The sequence below is a fragment of the Poecilia formosa genome, unplaced genomic scaffold (assembly GCF_000485575.1).
Source record: "Poecilia formosa unplaced genomic scaffold, Poecilia_formosa-5.1.2 Scaffold14, whole genome shotgun sequence".
Taxonomy (NCBI): domain Eukaryota; kingdom Metazoa; phylum Chordata; class Actinopteri; order Cyprinodontiformes; family Poeciliidae; genus Poecilia; species Poecilia formosa.
The window spans coordinates 3,725,701-3,743,508 of record NW_006799953.1 but is presented as its reverse complement, the minus strand read 5'-3'; the positions used below and the strand labels follow the sequence as shown (position 1 = coordinate 3,743,508).

General features: G+C 38.6%; 1 protein-coding gene across 1 annotated transcript; it reads left to right on the top strand.

The window, feature by feature from the left end:
• The first annotated feature begins 1,501 nt into the window (after positions 1 to 1,501).
• LOC103133947 (nuclear fragile X mental retardation-interacting protein 2-like) lies at positions 1,502 to 9,224 on the top strand. The gene is made up of 4 exons (XM_007545948.2): positions 1,502 to 1,747; positions 3,955 to 5,643; positions 7,507 to 7,539; positions 7,905 to 9,224. The coding sequence occupies exons 1-4, from the start codon at positions 1,600 to 1,602 to the stop codon at positions 7,955 to 7,957; spliced, it is 1,923 nt and encodes a 640-aa protein (XP_007546010.1). The 5' UTR covers positions 1,502 to 1,599; the 3' UTR covers positions 7,958 to 9,224.
• Positions 9,225 to 17,808: the final 8,584 nt, after the last annotated feature.

Below are 17,808 nucleotides of genomic sequence, written 5' to 3'. Positions count from 1 at the left end.
CCTCTACCAGAGGCCTGGGAGCTTGAGGGTTCTGCGCAGTATCTTGGCTGTCCCTAGAACTGCACATTTCTGGACTGAGATGTCTGATGATCCACTGTTGGGTACGGTGGAGGGTAAGTAATGCTGTGGTAGATTTCAGTGGCTCAAACTGGGATCTGTTTGAGCCACTGCTCCAGTTTGGGGGTGACTGCCCCGAGGACCACAGGCACCACTGTGGTCTTCACCTTCCAGGCCTTCTCCAGTTCCTCTCTGAGGCCCTGGTATTAATCCAGTTTCTCATGCTCCTTTTTCCTGATGTTGTGGTCACTTGGTATTGCTACATCCACCACAACAGTATGTATATATTTATATATTTTTAAACTAATCACAAAATTGATTACTGTAAACTTCACTTCTACACTGGATGGTTTTACTTTTGCACAAATGCAACAGTGAGAAACTTTGGTGTTATCTTTAATGAGATTCAGTTTTTTAATATACCAGTAATTAAATATTTTTATAAATGTGTCAATTTGTAAGTATAAACTTAGTGTGTGACCTACATTTTATTTCTTTTTGGTTTAAATTGAATTGTTTCAGTGTTAATCTTACTTTAGATCTTCTTTTTAACACTTCATTAAAACATAATTTAACTGCGATCGCTGAAATAACCCTAACATTTGATTGGATAACTTGCAGAGCAGTTCATTTTAGCTCCGCCCACTACCTGTGATACACAAGGCTGAGAAATGTAAGAAATTCAAATTGTGCACGTCCAAATTCTTCCAATTAGAAATATTTCGGCTTTAAGACATATTTATTGGAATGTAAGCACGACACGTTTTTAAATAATATACTATAAACTTTTTCAACATAATGAATTAAATTCAAATTGCATTAGTTTTCACGTTTATTTATTTATAATTAAAAAACATTTAAGCTTTGTAATTAAAACATTTGTTATGCTAGAAATACATAACAATAGACGGGTTCTAAATGAAATTGTCAGATTAAAATATTAATTTAACGGCTAATTAATTTGTTGAAGTGTGGACTTCGTTTTTTAGTGTTTATTGACTAAAATATTTTGGAACACTTTTTTTTATATAAATTTCCCCCCCATAATTTTGTATTTAAACAATATATTATGAGATTATCGGTATCAATACGCTGCCTTTCCATTTTAGGAGAGGGGCTGTTCTCAACATGATCCTCCACCGAAGTGTGTCCACTGGCTGGAGACGTGGCAGCGCCTCGGGTCATATGATTTTTGGCTCTTACACGAACCCCACCCCGATCCTTTTCCACACTGAAAAAGATTCCCAAATGTCTCTCGCTCTTTATTATAATGAATAACGACAATTGCACAAAGAAAGTCTTGCAACGACAACAACAACAACAAAAAAATAATCCCGTGCGATCATCTACATAAATTCTACACATGGATTTTTTTAGGAGCTGTGACCATCCAAAACAGTGCCATTTTTAGCCATTTACTGCTGACGTTTACAGAAGCTTCAAATAGCTTCCGTTTCACTCTGGTAGTGATTGGACTGTCCTGTGCCGTGCAGTGAGCTAACGCGCTGACTGTGGAGCACAAGCCCGACATTCTTCACTTCAATGGAGGAACAGCCCAAAGATCGGGCACAAGACAGGCAGCACCATCACAACGGAGAGGACCGGAGCTCCATTCAGCGCACGGCGTGTCTGAAACATGATCAGAGCCAGTTCCAGTGCCAGCATCAGGAAACGCAGGCGAAGAAAACAGGTTGGGCCATCCGGAAAAGTTGGCTAATGTCAGCGAGCCGACTAGCATTTGCTAACTAACGTGATTGGGGCTTAGGCTGCTAGCTAGCGGTTTGGCGTTAACACGAATTACAGGAAAAGCTGTTAAGTAGCTCGACCGTCGGGTACATTTATACGAGAGCCCCGAAGTTGTGTTAGCAGGCTTGCTAGCTGACGTAGCGTGACAGTTGTTACTGCTGTAGGTGGTTTTGACACATCGGGGATTGACCTTGTACACCGGTTTCACCACCCAGTTTTCTTTTCACTAATATAACCAGAGGGATTGATAAACTACCCCTCCTGGTTCCGCTGTGTTCTCAATTCCCCGGCGGCCTTTCAAATGAGCCAAAGTTTGATGTGTTTGATTCCAGCATGTCCGCATCCAGCTTAGGAAACAACACCGGCTCCGCTGGAATTTTCTCTGCTGCCATTTCCTGTCGGCCATGTTAGAATATCAGCGCGAGCTAACGCCACACTTACCCGGCTAGCTGGAGAACGGTGTAAAAGTACGAGGCTTTTCCCCCCCACCTCATTTGAAACTCTTTTACCTTATTCTTCTAGCAACTGTTTGGTGGAAATGACATGACGAGCAACTGTTGTGAGCTTACAGGTTGGTCGAAGTTAGCTAGCGTTAGCCGTCTGGCCTGACTGGGCCCTTTGCGTGTTGTTTGGTCAGCATGAAGCCACGCAGCTGAACAGATAGCATCGAAAATACAGTAGCTGACAGCTACTTTTACTTGCATATGTTTACTAAAAAGCAAACAACTGCGTCTGGGGCCGGGTGGTTAGGCTATATACAGAATCCCATGTGTGCAATGCCAACAAACATCAGGGTGGAGAAACACTATATAGTGGGAAGTCCCATGTTGACACAGCAGTTCTCTTGTATCCGTGCAATTCCAAGGCCCAGTCAAGGTTCACCGTTAATCTATATTTATATTTTAAATATAGCTATGGGGTTTACCTTCCTGCACTTGATCTTGAAGTGCATCAAATTTGAAGCTACATAATTAGCTACATTCTATTTCAAATGTAAAAAAAAAAAAAGTTTGACTTTTTATAACTGCAAACCGAACCTTTTTTGAAATCTGTTTCAGATGTATCTTAATTATTGTTTTAGATCATACTGCTGGATCTAGTTTTCTGTGAATATGGAAATGTTTAATTTATTTTCTTCCCTACAGATTTAATTTAGGTTGCGTTTACCATTGCATAAACACATTGACATTTACTATTCTTTTGGTTCCACGAAAGAATGCGGGTTTTATTCTTTTTATTTTAACACAAAATAAAACCATTTTGTGCTAAAAAAATCAATGCATATCACGTGCTAAAACCAGAAAGTACCAAATTATTTTTCCTTAGCTTGAGGTGTTTTCGAAAATCATGGTGATAAATGTAGGAAAATGGCTCAAATCACTTTAAGTTTATATCATTTCAAAAATATGTTTTTATATTCTTCTCAATGTATGATTACTTTAGGGGAAAAACGTAACTTTTTTTGTGGCTTTTTTTTAAACAGAAGTTGGCAACCTTCCTGTTGCTGCCAACATAATAAAGACTTTGATAATATTAGTTACAAAATATTAAGTTGTTTTTTTATTTGTGTATGGATTTTGAGATTAATCATATGCAAATGTAGGATAAACACCTGATAGTTTTGGTAGTCCTCAATCAACAACATATTCAGTGTGCTTGCTTTGACTCAGGTTACTCATCAACCTTTAAACCATCAGAATGGTGGGAGAAAAAATTCAATATTTTATTGATGTGCCATGATTTTTGTAAATATTCCTTGCTTAGTAACGCACTATTTCCTTTTTTTCTTTTGCGGCGGACGTTCTGATCCTTGTTGAACCATGTGGCCCTAATGAAAGCTGTCAAAGTGGATTCAGGTTAACACAAAGCAGGTGTAAAATATGTGAACGACAACTCACCTTTGCACCCCTTAAGAAGAAAAAAATGGTACAAAATAGAGCTACACTTAAGATGTGTGAGGGTTTTTTTTTTTTTTTTTTGCTGCTGGTTTTACTAATTCTTGAGATGGAGTGAAGAAAATGTGACTTTCATAGTATTCTTCTTTCATATCATAATGTTGTCTTCTAATACAAAAACAACCAAAGCTAGAAAGGTAAAGCGGAAATTATCAGTGCCCCATTTCCGTTTAACTGATTTTGTTTTTCCTTGCAGGTAGTAAAAATGTAAACATCACCGACGAGGAGGGGGAGAAAAATCCACACCTGCCCTACACTGTTGGTATGTCCCATTCCTCCAGCAGCAATGATAATAGACACATAAGTAACCCAAATGTGAAGCAGAAAGGGCTGCAGAAGCACTACACCTCTGTTCAGAAAGTGAGCAGCAAATTCTCTGAGCATAAGAAGAATATGGACTTAAAAAATGACAAGGAGAAGGCGCTGGATTTGAGTCATTATGAGATTCAGCCTTCAGACAAGAAAGACTCTGCTTTGCTTCAGAACGGGCTTGTGAATTGTGGCCTCATCACTAACGGCTATTCCAGTAAGGACAATGACGGAAGCGGCTCCGAAGGCGGATACACCACCCCGAAGAAACGAAAGAGCAGATGCGGCAACACCAAGAGTGCCGATAATGTGACGAAAGACAAAGAGAGAGACATGCAGCCACGCCACACTACGCAGGAGCCGGGGGCCTCGAGTGTCGAGACGCCCGAGAAAGGAACAGCGTACAGACTCGACGGCTTCCGGTCCGGCTACAAAGCAGAAGCTCAGACGACGGCTAAACGGGCCGTCGCGTCAGAGACTTCAGTCGCCGAACCTCAGAGGAAAACCTCTGAAGGTAAAGCAGCTGGCACGTTTGGTAAGAAAGCAGAGGAAAAGCACAAGGGCAAGCTTTCCTCACCTTCAAAAGAGGACTCGTGGACTTTGTTCAAGCCCCCTCCTGTATTTCCTGTGGACAATAGCAGTGCTAAAATAGTTCCCAAGATCAGTTATGCAAGCAAAGTAAAAGAGAACCTCAATAAAGTAGCTCAAGGCGGAGGAGAGGCAGCGCCTCCTCCTGTGAGACTGTCCCAGGTCCCCATGTCTGCTATGAAAACTATCACCTCGGCTAGCTTTACTAACGGTCCTGTTCCTGGGAACGGGAACGGCTGCCCGTCCGTGGGCACCTTCTTTGCTCCTGCTGCTAGTTGTGTTCAATCAGCCCCGTCTGTCCCAAGTGGCGAGAATGTAGCATCTTCTTTGGAAAGTAGCTGTAGCTCTACGACGAGTCCCGTAGACGGCGAGGCGAGCGAGCTCAGAAAGTGTACTGTTTTAATCTACCCTTTAAATATGCAACCCGTGCTCCCGAGCGCTCGCCACCTCGACCCACCGGCTGCTCAGACAAATCAGAAAGCCCTAGGGGACATCTTCCAGAACCAGTGGGGGCTCTCGTTCATCAACGAGCCCAACCCGGCTCTCGACGGAGGGAACGGGTTCGTGCCTGCCGAGGACCAGACTTCTGTGACTTCTCACAACGGGAGTCAGGCTGTCCCAGCCAAGGTTGCCCAGCCCCTCTTTGACATTAGCCCATTTCTAGAAGCTGAAGCTTTTTCTCAAGAAGCGGAGAAAAGGACTTGTGCCCCCTGCCAAGTATCCAGTGTTTGCTCTCCTGCTAGCACGGCGAGCGAGGAGGAGACCAAGCTGCAGCCAAGTGTCCAGGAAAAGACGAAAGTGGAGCTGAAGGGAGTGGGTTCTTCTCTGCTGGGCCCCAGTAAAGACAACGGTGCTAAGCCTGCAGTGGGCCAGCAGACCACTGTGTTGTTCGGTTCCTCTAAAGAACAGATCCACCCAAAAGACGTTGGCAGGAGGTCCAGCTGGGGTTCCTTTGACCTTAAAGCTGCCGTCACCTATCACACTAAAGGTAACTTTCACTCTCTGCTCTGGTCAGATACACATTTCATCTAGGGCTGGGTGATATCGACTTACATTTTTATCGCAATATTTTGTGGTAGTATTGTGATAAACTTATACTAGAGAAAAACTTTATTATCCTTTTTCGGTTACTGTATGGCTGTGAATGCAAGGCACAATATTTGTAGCCATACAAACACAAACTCTGTTCATGAAAAATATTTCTCTTTACAAGCTTCTTCAAGATGCTACTTAGTTAAATAAGTAAAATTTATATCACTAAGCTGCACACAGTAACTACATTTAATTAGATTTTTGAATTCACAAATATTTATTCATACTCTTGTGGAACAACTATTGATGAAAATAGTAAATATAACATTTCCGATGATGCTGTCAGTTTTGTTATCAATAACTGAAATTTATTGCAACAACGATAAACCAAATTCTTCTAAGAAATTTATCATGATAAACAATATGTCCTCCCATAGTTTCACCCCTTAGCTGTAAAGTGAGTCTTCATTTGATGACTTTTTTTTTTTTTTGCAATCAAATGTTTTTATTTTAGTTGTTTTACATCCACAACATGTACAATATGGTATATTTACAATGGGTAGAATAAGACATAGAAATGGAAAAAGTAGTGTGCCCCCTCCCCAAGGCGACCCCCTCCCCTGTTCATTTGATGACTCTTAAAAAGTCTTTAAGATGATCATGGTTTCTGTATGGAGAACTAAGAAATGTGGTCGTAGTAATTTCTAAGTGAATTGCAAGTCTTAAGAAAGATAAGAGATTTATTAGAATCTCTTAGAATGCACTTGGAAAGAGAAGTCTGTAAATCTATCTCATATTTTGAAAGTGTTTTGATGTATGTCAAATTAATGGTAGTTTTTGAAAAGATTTTTAACTAGATATTAAACATGCTTTTCATTAAGCTCACACTTCTGTGTTAACATTTGTTTTTTCATTGGACTATTTTAATATTCTGATTCCAAATGCAATGTTTTCATTAGCTATTAAAATAATCTGCATAATTATCAGAACGAAAGGCTTGAGAATATCTGTGCACATTTAATCTGTATGTTTCACTTAGTCAATTGAGTTACTGAAATATTTTCAATTACTTTCTAATTCATTGAAAGGATCTGCACCTGTATTAAAAAAACAGATTTAGTGAAGGTCTGACCTGCAGATGAATTCCCATATAAGTTTTTTTCCTCCCTAAAATATTATTTCAAAATAAGTTAAACCTTTGTATGAGATTGGAAAATGCTCTTACCATTAAATCATTCTGTTATTGAGACGACGGAGCTGTGAGAATATTTTGTTGTAAATGTAGGATGTTTCACTGTGAGAGAGGGAGAGAGGCGTTGGTGTTACACAGCTCCGCAGTTAAACAGGATTTGACCAATGTTTCAAAGCAACGACAATGATTTATTTTTTAACTCTTTAGCTTCTTATTAGTTGTCACCATGGCTACCATCACTTTCCAGAGACTGGTGACTTTTACCTTTTTGAATATGAAACTTAAAAATGACCGTTTTGTTATCCAGTCTGTCCCATAATGTACAAAATTGGACTCTTACTTTTTAAATATTTTTAATGATTTAAAAAAAAATTGCAAATGAATCAAATAAGGTAATTTTGCTTTAACATGTTCAGTTTTAACTTTCTACTGATTGCCAACCGGAATGAACAGCCCACACGGATAAGAGCTTCTTAATGGGTACTTTGGTTTTCATCAAAACCTTCCACCCCAAACAGTGTTGTCAGAACGACCGTACATGTGATTGTACTGTTTTATTGCTTGGCTTTTATATTTATAGAAAACTTTTTGGGGCTATGAACTGATGTTCCTTTTCTCCTTGAACAGAAATGGAATCCATTTTCAACTTGCAAAAACAAGGTAAGGGAACCGTTTTTCTATCCTCACTTGTTTTTATATTTTATTTTAATATTATATTTTTATTGCTACAGAAAACACTTCAGTGGATGAATAGCTGTATAGCATCACATGATGGTGATCTGACTTGTTATATCTCAACAGTAATCCTAATCAAAACCCCTGTTGAAGTGATGAGTGTAATCTATATCCTGCTGGTGAATGGCTCTGTAGTCGAGCCAGCTGGCAGCGCAGACTTGCAATACCAAATGTTTTCAATGTTATTGGCAGTTTCAAAAACAATGATTGTAAAATGTATTTACATTATGATCATTTGTATGATTCTGTTGTTGTTCCGTTCCTGACTGTCTGCCTCTTCTCTGCTGTAGATCCAAAAAGAATAGTGTTTTATGATGAGACCAAGGATGGACCTGATCAGTGAGGTAGATCATCTCCAGTGCTTACTGTCTTCTCCTCTGGGTGCTGCAGTTATCTACCTTGGAAAAANAAAAAAACACACACACAAAAAAACAAATCCTGTCGGATAAAAGTGACAACTGTGAAAACACTGATAGCTAAGCATGATTTTCCTTGGAAACTCGGGTTTATTGAAACTTTTATTTTTTTTTTCCTTTGGGAGCGCACCAGACAAAACATACACACACACACATGCAGACACACTCTGGATGGACGTTAAAAAGGAGTTGATCGGTGCCTCTCCAACACGATGAATGGACCTTAACGACTTCTAGCTGTGGTAGTCCTCGTCTCATGGCTTTTAAGGGATAATGTTCGGGAGTTCACAAAGGCAGGTGTCTCGGACCGCACCTCCTTAAGCCTTTATCCTGTCGAACTGTTGGGATGCCTCCGTCGGTTTCTTTCTTCACTCATTCAAATGAGTTCACTGTAGATACGTTGGACGTTCCACACAGATCTGCGCTTGAATTAGTGGTGAAGGAAAGGAGACGATTGTTAAAGAAATGCCTTCTGAGTTGTAGAGTAAAAGGTGTTTTGCAACCCTGTTAAGGCGGCAGTGGACGTTTGTGAGGCTCCATCCGGGAAGGGAGAATCTTGTCTTAAAACTCTATAGAGGAAAAAACTACTCAGAGCCCTGAAATTTTTCAGTTGTTTCCGCAGTTGTTTTTATGCCGTTTCAGCTGACCTAACACAAGTATTATTTGCATCGCTGTTAGACCCCAGAGCTGAGGTACTGAAGTGCCGAATTTGAAGGAAAACCACGCCCCTTTACGACGTTTGTTCAGTTGGTGTGCTGAAAGGTTTTAACATCGGGTCTCCGTTAAACTGTTTCTGTTGAAGCCTTCACTACATTTCACTTAAGAGGGTCATAAATTATCACAAAGTTTCTTTAATTTCAAAATCATGCACACTTTTTTTTTTCCAGAGTTTAGGAACAAATATTGCTTCTGATTGGCTGTTCTGCTTTATTCAGCTGCAACACTCAGGATATCTCTACAAACATTTCTGTTCAGTTAAAGAAAAATGTTTCATTTTGCATTTGTTTTCCTAGCATGTTTTTTTTTCCACTCAATGACTGTTTTTTTTGTTTTGTTTTTTTCTTTTTTCATTTGCCCCCATGTTTACTGGTATACTTGAGTCCCTTTTCATTGCCACAGAAACACAATAACTCATTTATTGCAACCTCCATCTTAGGACTCAAACTAACTGCTTTGTCAAAAAAAAAAGAAAAATAAAGAAAACTGTGTCAGAACGTTCGAAGGAGGTCTTCAAAGTTTTCACAAGCCGATGTGCAATACCTCCATGGAAATTGAGTTTTGTTGAGCTACAAAATCCTCATCGGAGATGCTTATGTAGCCTGCAGTTTAGTTTTTCAAATCTGTTTCGGTTGCATTTACTCTTTTGTTGCACATTTTGATTCTTCACTTGTAAGGTTTGACTACATCTGGTGATTCTAGGAGATGGAGTTGGTCAGCTGGGACATCTCCGGGAAAGAACGTCACAAAGGAGCTGAGAGTGTGGAAAGTGGGGGGGTGGGTCCTCTTGTCTAGAAAATCTAATTTGGTTTAATCGTGAATTAATAGCACTTTATGTTAACAAATTACCTTTATCTTAACTAGAGAAAATTTATATGTAACACTAGAAATACTCCTTAAAAGAATGGCTCTGGGCTGTTACTTTTCAGAAAAAAAAAAAAATATATATATATATAGTTGCTAAATACAGAATTATTAAATATAACTCAGGTAGTGTTGATGAAGCCATGAGTATATTCAATGTTTTCTTTCTTCTTTTTTTTTTGCCAATCGGCCCCGGTCATGTAATGTTCTCATACTGGAAATGCTGAATTGGAGTCCTACTGCTGTCTCATGCGATATTCTGAAAACACACCAAATAACTTACCTTTGACTAAGGATGTCCGTTTCACTTTGGGCTCATGTTGTGGGATTTTATCTGCTTAGAAAGCACATTGCATCTCCGCTCTGTTTTCTTTGGCTGTAACGGTAATCATCTGCTGGTTCATTTCCGCCTCCTGTGTTTTCTTCATACCCTCCTTACAGGCCTGAGTGCTTCTTCCCACCATTTCCTCAGCAGAATGTGGAGTTTAGTGTACAAGTTGGATTCCGATTTTACTTCCATGCACAGATTTATCTTTTTTTTTTCTCAGCCAGGTTTGTTTTTTTTGTTTGTTTTTTTGTGCAGCGTCCGATGTCCATCTTGACTGGGCCTGTATCAAAATGCAACACAGTCGTAAAAGGGTTTCCTGATGTCGTCATAGTGATGTATCAGAAAGTGCTCTCCAGTAGCAGCACTGCCCCTCTCCCACCTGTTGCTGCTTACTGTTGGTCAATTAGTAGAAATCTGGGGCTTACACTCACAAGAAATATGTATTTTGTTTTGTTTTTTTGTTTTGCAAATCTTTCCGGTTGTAAAAATAAATAAAAAACATAAATAAATAAAAGTCAAAATTTACCTTTTTAAATAGGTAGTTTTTAAATGAGAATAGAATTTTTGTTTTTAAATTGAAGACATTCAATTTAGTGGGTGGTTTCTGCCTAAATACCATGCCGTGATGTGAAGCTCGTAGCGGCACATACCTGATGCTGCTCTCCTAGTGAGGACGACTGAATTTACTCTGACAAATAACCAAACAAAAAAAAATTGCAATTGAACTGTATTTAATCCGGTAGCATTACTTTGTGTGTGTTTTTTATTTTATTATTTTTGTAACTCTCCACTTGCTACAGTTTAGTTTAATCTGACTGCACATAAATCCCTGGGCAAATTAACACAATCAGGTTGACGCTAAATGGTTCAGACTGAAGCTATTAAAAATTGTGCAGATTTTTCTGGGCATAAATGTAGGGTAAGCAGGGTGATGGAAATTGTTTTTACTGTAGTACAATGAATTTACTGCTTTTTGTTTCTTCTTCCTCTTCTCTCCCTCCCCTTTTTTTTTTTTTTTTTTTTTTTTGAAGACTGCATTGGTTTGGGGGAAATCAGAGCTGCTGTTTCTATTGTAGCCTGCTAACCAAAAAAAAAACAGGTTCTTACAATGGAGTAGATGGTTAATCAGTAATTATACAAAGGCGGGCTGGAGAGTGAGGGGTTGGGAATCCACTGCCGGCACGTTGAGATAGAAAAAACATAATCATGTGGGGTTTCTGTTTCCCTTCCCTCCCCCTCAGGATGTGCAATCACCTCTAGGATGCTGATGCAGGTTTCCAGGCTGAGTGGCTTGATGTTGGATGGTTGGTGTGTGTGAGCTGCAAGTTCTTCCTATTATATGCAAGTTTCTCTTATATTAAAAAAAAAAAAAAGTCCCCCCTCCTTCCCTTGGGTGTATTTTGTTCAGGTGCCTGTGTGAGGGGAAGGTCTGGGGAGGGAAGAGAAAAACTACAGCAATTTTGATTGTTTAAATTCTGCTTCCAGCATATATCTGTGCCATTTTTTTTTCCAAGTGCAACTTTTTGTTACAGTTTTCTTCTGGCTAATATCTTTATTTCTCCAACATGGCCACAGCTGATTGAGCATTTATTCTTGCTTTTTTTTTTTTTTTTTAATGTTTCGTGGCTTATATTCAAATTTCTGCAACTTGAAGCCAAAATCACTGCGAATGGTGACATATTGCTGCCTGCTGATGTGTACCAGATCTCTTATCAAATTAATGATTCATTTGGACTCATTTTAACAAGTTAATATTTTAACATGTTTTTGAAGATGTTTATTTTTCTCTGAGTTGTAACCTGACTTATCCGTAGATGCGCAGTTAGGATGAGACTGAAACAAGTAAATCAAACGGAATCGAGACGTTTCATCTTTTTAGATGTTTTTTTTTTAGTAGTTTTGAGGCTGATGTATCCCGTTGCTGCCCCCTTCTAGCACCAATGTGAAAGCTGCGTTTCCCAGCAGACTTTCTACTTTCGTTGCTTTTATTGGTTTGTCCAAACGCATTGTGACGGAATGCGGAGCGTTGAAATACACTGCATCTAGAGTTTCTTGTGATATATTTTTGATTCGTGATGCCGTTAATCTCAATTTTCATTTTTTTGTTTTTTTTGTTTAAGAGGCTAATGTGCAGTTCTGGATCTCTGGATCTGCTTTTGCCAAAGGTACACACTACTTGGATATTGAGCGAGAAGAGAAGGGTGGGGAGGGGGGCGGGTGTAGCGGATGATGTCAGAGCCAGCTTCCTGACGACCTGCTGAGTTCAGAGAGTTTTTCTTTTTCCTTTTCTTTTCATATGTGAACAAAAATCACTTGTGTAGCAGCTGAATGTCACTTTGAGAACATTGTTATACTGAGTGTGAGCGAGAACTCTTAAAGGGGAAAACAACTACCGAAAGTGCTGCTTTTTTTTTTTTTTTTCCCCTTCTCCCCTATTGGTCATCTGTAATGGGAAAGACGGAACATGGTGTTTGTACTCTGATTAAAATTGTCCCTATTTTATGATGTCATTTTCTCATACATGTATTTTTATTTTTTTTTTTGTTATTTTTTAATTTTGGAGGGTTTTTTTTTTTAAATTCAGAGCAAAGCAAAGAGTTTCAGATTCCAAGTAAAGTGAGCAAATGAGGATTCAGTCACAGAGGGAGACGCAGGCTGGATGTTTCATTTGCTTTTTATTTTTTGTCCCCTCCTCTCACGTTGTTTTGTTTTTTTTCCCCTGCTCCGTCTTTGTGCCCCTGAAGGCAACAGCATTTTTTTTTCTTAAATGTCTTACAAGTTGGCATTTCTGTTTTTAAATGAACAGTCTGATTATTTAATTTCTTTTATTTTGAATTTAACAAGTGTCACCTTTTTTTTAAAAGCATGATAATAACCCTCAAATTCCGAACAATGTAATAGTCAATTTAAAAAAAAAATAAATAAATAAATCCTGTGTTCACTGTTTTAGTTTCCATTAAAATGTCAAATTTTGATGATGAATCTGTTTTGTCATTTCTGTTCTTGGCACCACACTGGATCACTTCTTCTGAATCGAATTAACATCTACAGCTCTGATTAGAAAGGCATATAGACTCACCGATTGTGTGAAACTGCATCATTTTAACAATTGCATCAGTTAAAAATTATTTTATCTGCAAAAAAAAAAAAATTACAATAAAATGACAATCTCCTGTTGGAAACCTACGCTGTTGTGCTGAATGTGTGCCTTTGAAAAGTGCATTTAAGACGACGTGCAAATGTAGTGCTGTGATATTTGACTCAGGATTCAGCAGTAAACATTTTAGGAAGATATGTTTTGTTAAAATGTGTTTTGTGTGATAGACCAACAAAATTATACATGGGTTTCCAGTTGATTTACAAATAAAAATAGGAAATGTAGTGTTTACTACTAATTAGTGTCAGAAGTTTAAAACCGGATTAAGTAACTGGAATGCTATCCAATGGTATAAATATGCTTTTATTTTAATGTAAAAGCTTTTTTTTTTTTCTTGGTCAAAAGCAGACGGTTTATCCATTCATTAAACTTGGCCAAATACAGCAAGCTCTTTTAAAGGGAGTGGGCTGAAACTCTCTTCAGGAGGAAGAAAAGAAATTTCTCACAAAAGCTTAAAAATGAATGAATTGTTTGGCTTCTTTTTGAAAAGGCGAACATATGGGATGTGTTATATTTTAAATCTGATATATGGACCCCTCCCAGGTTAGTTCATTTTGTGTAAAAATCATGATCATTTTATCTGCAGAACCTCAAGTTCTGTATTTTCAGGTTTCTGGGACAATCCTGTTTTTGTACAAATTTAGTTTCCATATGCCTGACAATCTTTGCGTACGTTGACTATAAAACAATCATTTACAGTATTTCCTACTAAGTTTTTTTGACACATGTTCGCTTTGTAGTATGAAAATCCAATTATGGCTTTCTTTCAGGAATATTTTTATTTTAAAGTAAAAAGGCAATATTAGGATTAAAGCTGCAGAATGTAACTTTTACAAACAATATGGTTTTTACATATTTGATAACTGTCACCGTGTTGTGAGAGTATAGCATAAGTCAGATGATCTGTGAAAAAATGGAGCTTGTCCATTTGCAGAACTGCACCACTTCCTGTCAGAAACAACCAATCAGAGCCAGGAGGAAGGCCTTAGCGCTGCCAATCATACTTCTATATTTTCTGCTCAATGTGCTAATGGCAGAGAAACATCTTACAATTACAGTAAAGCCGTTTATCCACTGTCACCAGTGGCCATGCTAACTAGCCTGAACATTCATGACAGGTTAATCAGGCTTTACCTGGAGCCTATCAGACAGCAAGGGGATGAGTGTGAGCAGTGTGGTACACATGCATGATTGACAGCGTTAAGACCCTCCAGGCTCTGATTGGTTGTTTCTAACAGGGAACGATATATTTCTGCAGATGGGGGAGGACCACAGAGGAAGCAAAGAAGCTCAACTTTAGTTTGTTGTTCACAGGTATCTCATACTGTACTGTCACAATCGAGTCACAAATACGGAAATGACATTGTTTATAAAAGTTACATGTTGCAGCTTGCATGAAGTGAAAAAGAGTTCTGAAAGGCTAACCAGAAGAGAGTGTTTCATAACTTTGGGGGCTTTGCCGGGGAGGAAATATTTTACATGTTTTCGTGACATTCATCATCTGGTAAAAAGCAAAAAAAAAATATCAGATGTATTTCACAACTCATTGGCTCAGCCTGGAGCTATTTCTGTTCTCGTCTTTATTGTAAGCCTCTAACACAATAAAGGAAGGAAAGCTTGGGGTAGATCAAAGTCATAAACTGTTCTGCTACAGGGGGGTAAAACAGGGGCTGCTATATTATTTAGAAGTTGCTCCAACAGCCTAAAGTTCAGTCTGGTATAACTCTTGTTCATATGTTGGATCCATCTCATTTGTTCCTCTTCTCATTAGAGAACAAAATGATTCAAATATGCAAAAAAATCTCTGATTCTGTTCATCTGTCCACACATTCAATTTAAAGAGGAACAACAATGTCATTCTGCCTTTAAATGTGGTGTTCAGCGTATCAATACTTGTTTTGAAAATATTTTTCTGGTTCTTGTGGTCTTTGTTTGATAGTAGTCAGACAGGGAGGCGGGTTGTGAGAGGAGGGAAATATGCGGCATTTGGGCCATCGGGTCGGGACTCGAACCTGTGACGAGGACTGAGACGCGTTTTACCCCTGCGCCCCTTTTCACAGTTAGAAAAGACAGATGCTGAATTCAGATTCGTCCTTCATTACAACCCGATTCTGTAGACAAATTAGCATCTCAGCTCCAACATTTATCCAATCTGAAATGCTCCCCGTTTTATTTGTTTTTCCTCTAATTTTTTTGGGTCAGTGTTGTACGAGGAAGATGGTGTTAGTGAGACGCAAATTATTGGACGAACCTGAACGGAGTTCGTAGTGTAGCTTCTCCAAAGCGCTTTGTCATCTTATGAGGTCATGATGGTCTAATTATTGGGCAAGGACTCCCCCTTGTGGTTCAAGATTTAAAACTGCCTGTTCTAATCATTTGGGTAAAAGTTATCGCTTCAGAACAAAAATTATTTCACCACTAGCCAGTAAATTAGATCGAACATAATTCGGCACTGAAATTTCAGTCAGAACTTTGTTTTGTTTTCAGCCTAATTTAGAGATTTGGGTCCTGCAGAAAATCTGAAGTGGAAGAATGGCAACTCAATGTAAAAAGAAAAAAAAGAAAATGGGATAATAAAACATCCAATATTTTTATGCTTTTATTCAATGTTTGTTCAAACAAGGACAACTTCTAGAGAGAATATTAGTATTCATAATGTTTTGCTGCTGGATCATATCGGGTAGTTTGGCACAGTCTCCCCCTGCTGGACAATGATTTAATAACACACCGAATCACAATTTAGGGTGTGAGAAAATATGAGCACAGTTCAAATAATTTTGAATTATAAAATCTTTCCATCGGTTTCCAGTTTGACTTAGTAAAATTGTTTAAAACAGGAAACAGTGTTGAATCAGAATCTGATTTTTTTTTTTTAGTCTGTGATTTAACTACTAGCTGAGTATAAATTTTACCCGCTTTTCCTCGTCGTTTTTTTTTTTTTTTTGCCTCTAACCAATATAAACACATCGATGGCGCCTTTACTGTGCTACAGTACAGAACTGGTGACGGGAGTTAAGTTTGCAAGACGTCTGAGTGCTGCATTGACCCTGGACGCGTATTTTGTTCTCCCCTTTACCACATCCACGCGTGTGTGTACACACACATTTCCCACTCGTTCCGTACAACTGAACTGGTGTTTACCGTCACCCCCTCAAATTCACCTTGATTGCTGTGCACTTCACCGAGGCCACATGAGGCTTGACGCACTCACGCTCCGAGAAATTGTCCAGTGTGGGAAGGTCGGTAAAAGGTTTGATCTCTGAATCAACAATTTGTCTGAGGAGATTCGGAACAAGATGGCAGAGTCCTCACTCCGGGGCTGAGCTCAGGGTGACCCTTTCAGCTAAAAGTAAGTTACGATGAGAGAAAACAGTGGCGTATAAAAATGAAAAATGGATGGTAAAGTTTACAAAAGTTCCCCTGTTTATTACTTGGATGAAGTTTTACATGCTGCCGTTAAAGTTTTGCACGTGTCACAACACCAGCATGAATCACTTTAGTGGGATTTTAGGAAAACTAGAAGCCAACTTGGAACAGAGGCGGGCAGAGTGCACAACAGTTCTAAAGAGCAGCACTGCTTCAACATATTTTCACTAGAGTAAAAGTAACAACTTAGCTGGCAAGAAATGACTTGAGTGAAAAAAAACGTGTCTGGTAAAAAGGCCATCAAAACATCAGTTATTTAGTATTTTAATATTATGTCATCAGGATGGACCAAAATATAAAGTTATGTGGAATTTTTGGTAATTTAAGGACCAACATAAAAATAATTTATATATGTAATATAATTACAAAATAATAAAATGAGGCAAAAATTATATATATATATATATATATATATATATATATATATATATATATATATATAAAGGCAAAATCAATTTCTTTTAACATTTAAGAAATTTTAACAACAAAGCAAACAGCAGGAGTGTGTCTGCGTCTGGTGACGTTTTGGCTAAAACGCGTTTGTTCTTCATTCTGTAAAGTCACAAAAATTTTACTCAAGTAAGAGCAGTGAAATGATGAAATAATGAAATTACTCGAGAGAAAGTAAAAAGTACAGCATGATAAAAACACCCCTAAAGGTAACATTTCCCTAAATATTACTGAAGTTAATACATCTAAATAAATGTAACTTCCAGGACTGCTCTGTATTTAGCTCCATGCATCCTATCCTTCTGAAGAAAAGCATTCCCACTGCATAATGCTGCCACCACCCTGTGTTCTGGTGTGGGCGGTGTTTTCAGAGTACACAGCAGTGTTTTGCATGCAGGCGGACATGTTACATTTTGATCTCATCTTACAAGAGGATCTTCTCCAAACCCTCTAAATAATACTTCCTCTCTGCAGCTCCTCCATAGTCACCATGGGAGCGCCTGTAACAAAATAAGGATATTATTTCATAACCTAAATCTGCTTTAAAAAGCTCCACATCATGCTCCGTAACCCTACTTCCAATCTTTACCCTTCGTTCTCCTGTGTTCCTTGGTCTTCATGATGCTGTTTGTTCACGAATGTTCTCCGATGTTCTCTACGGCCATCACAGATGAGAGTAAAAGGGACGGATGCAGCACTTTAAATATTTTCATATCTGAAACGTTTTAAAACCATGTCATATCTTCAGTAAACACTGCGTGTTCATTTCTGAAGGTTTCTCCAATGGTTTTAGTGGGAATTTTCTAGACAGAACATGACCGTACCGTCACATTGGT

Bases quoted from the DNA above. Each gene is read 5' to 3' on its own strand.
- LOC103133947 (XM_007545948.2), top strand. From the start codon at position 1,600: ATGGAGGAACAGCCCAAAGATCGGGCACAAGACAGGCAGCACCATCAC. The intron at 1,748-3,954 runs GTTGGGCCATCC...TTTTCCTTGCAG, and splicing joins AACGCAGGCGAAGAAAACAG to GTAGTAAAAATGTAAACATC. The intron at 5,644-7,506 runs GTAACTTTCACT...CTCCTTGAACAG, and splicing joins CGTCACCTATCACACTAAAG to AAATGGAATCCATTTTCAAC.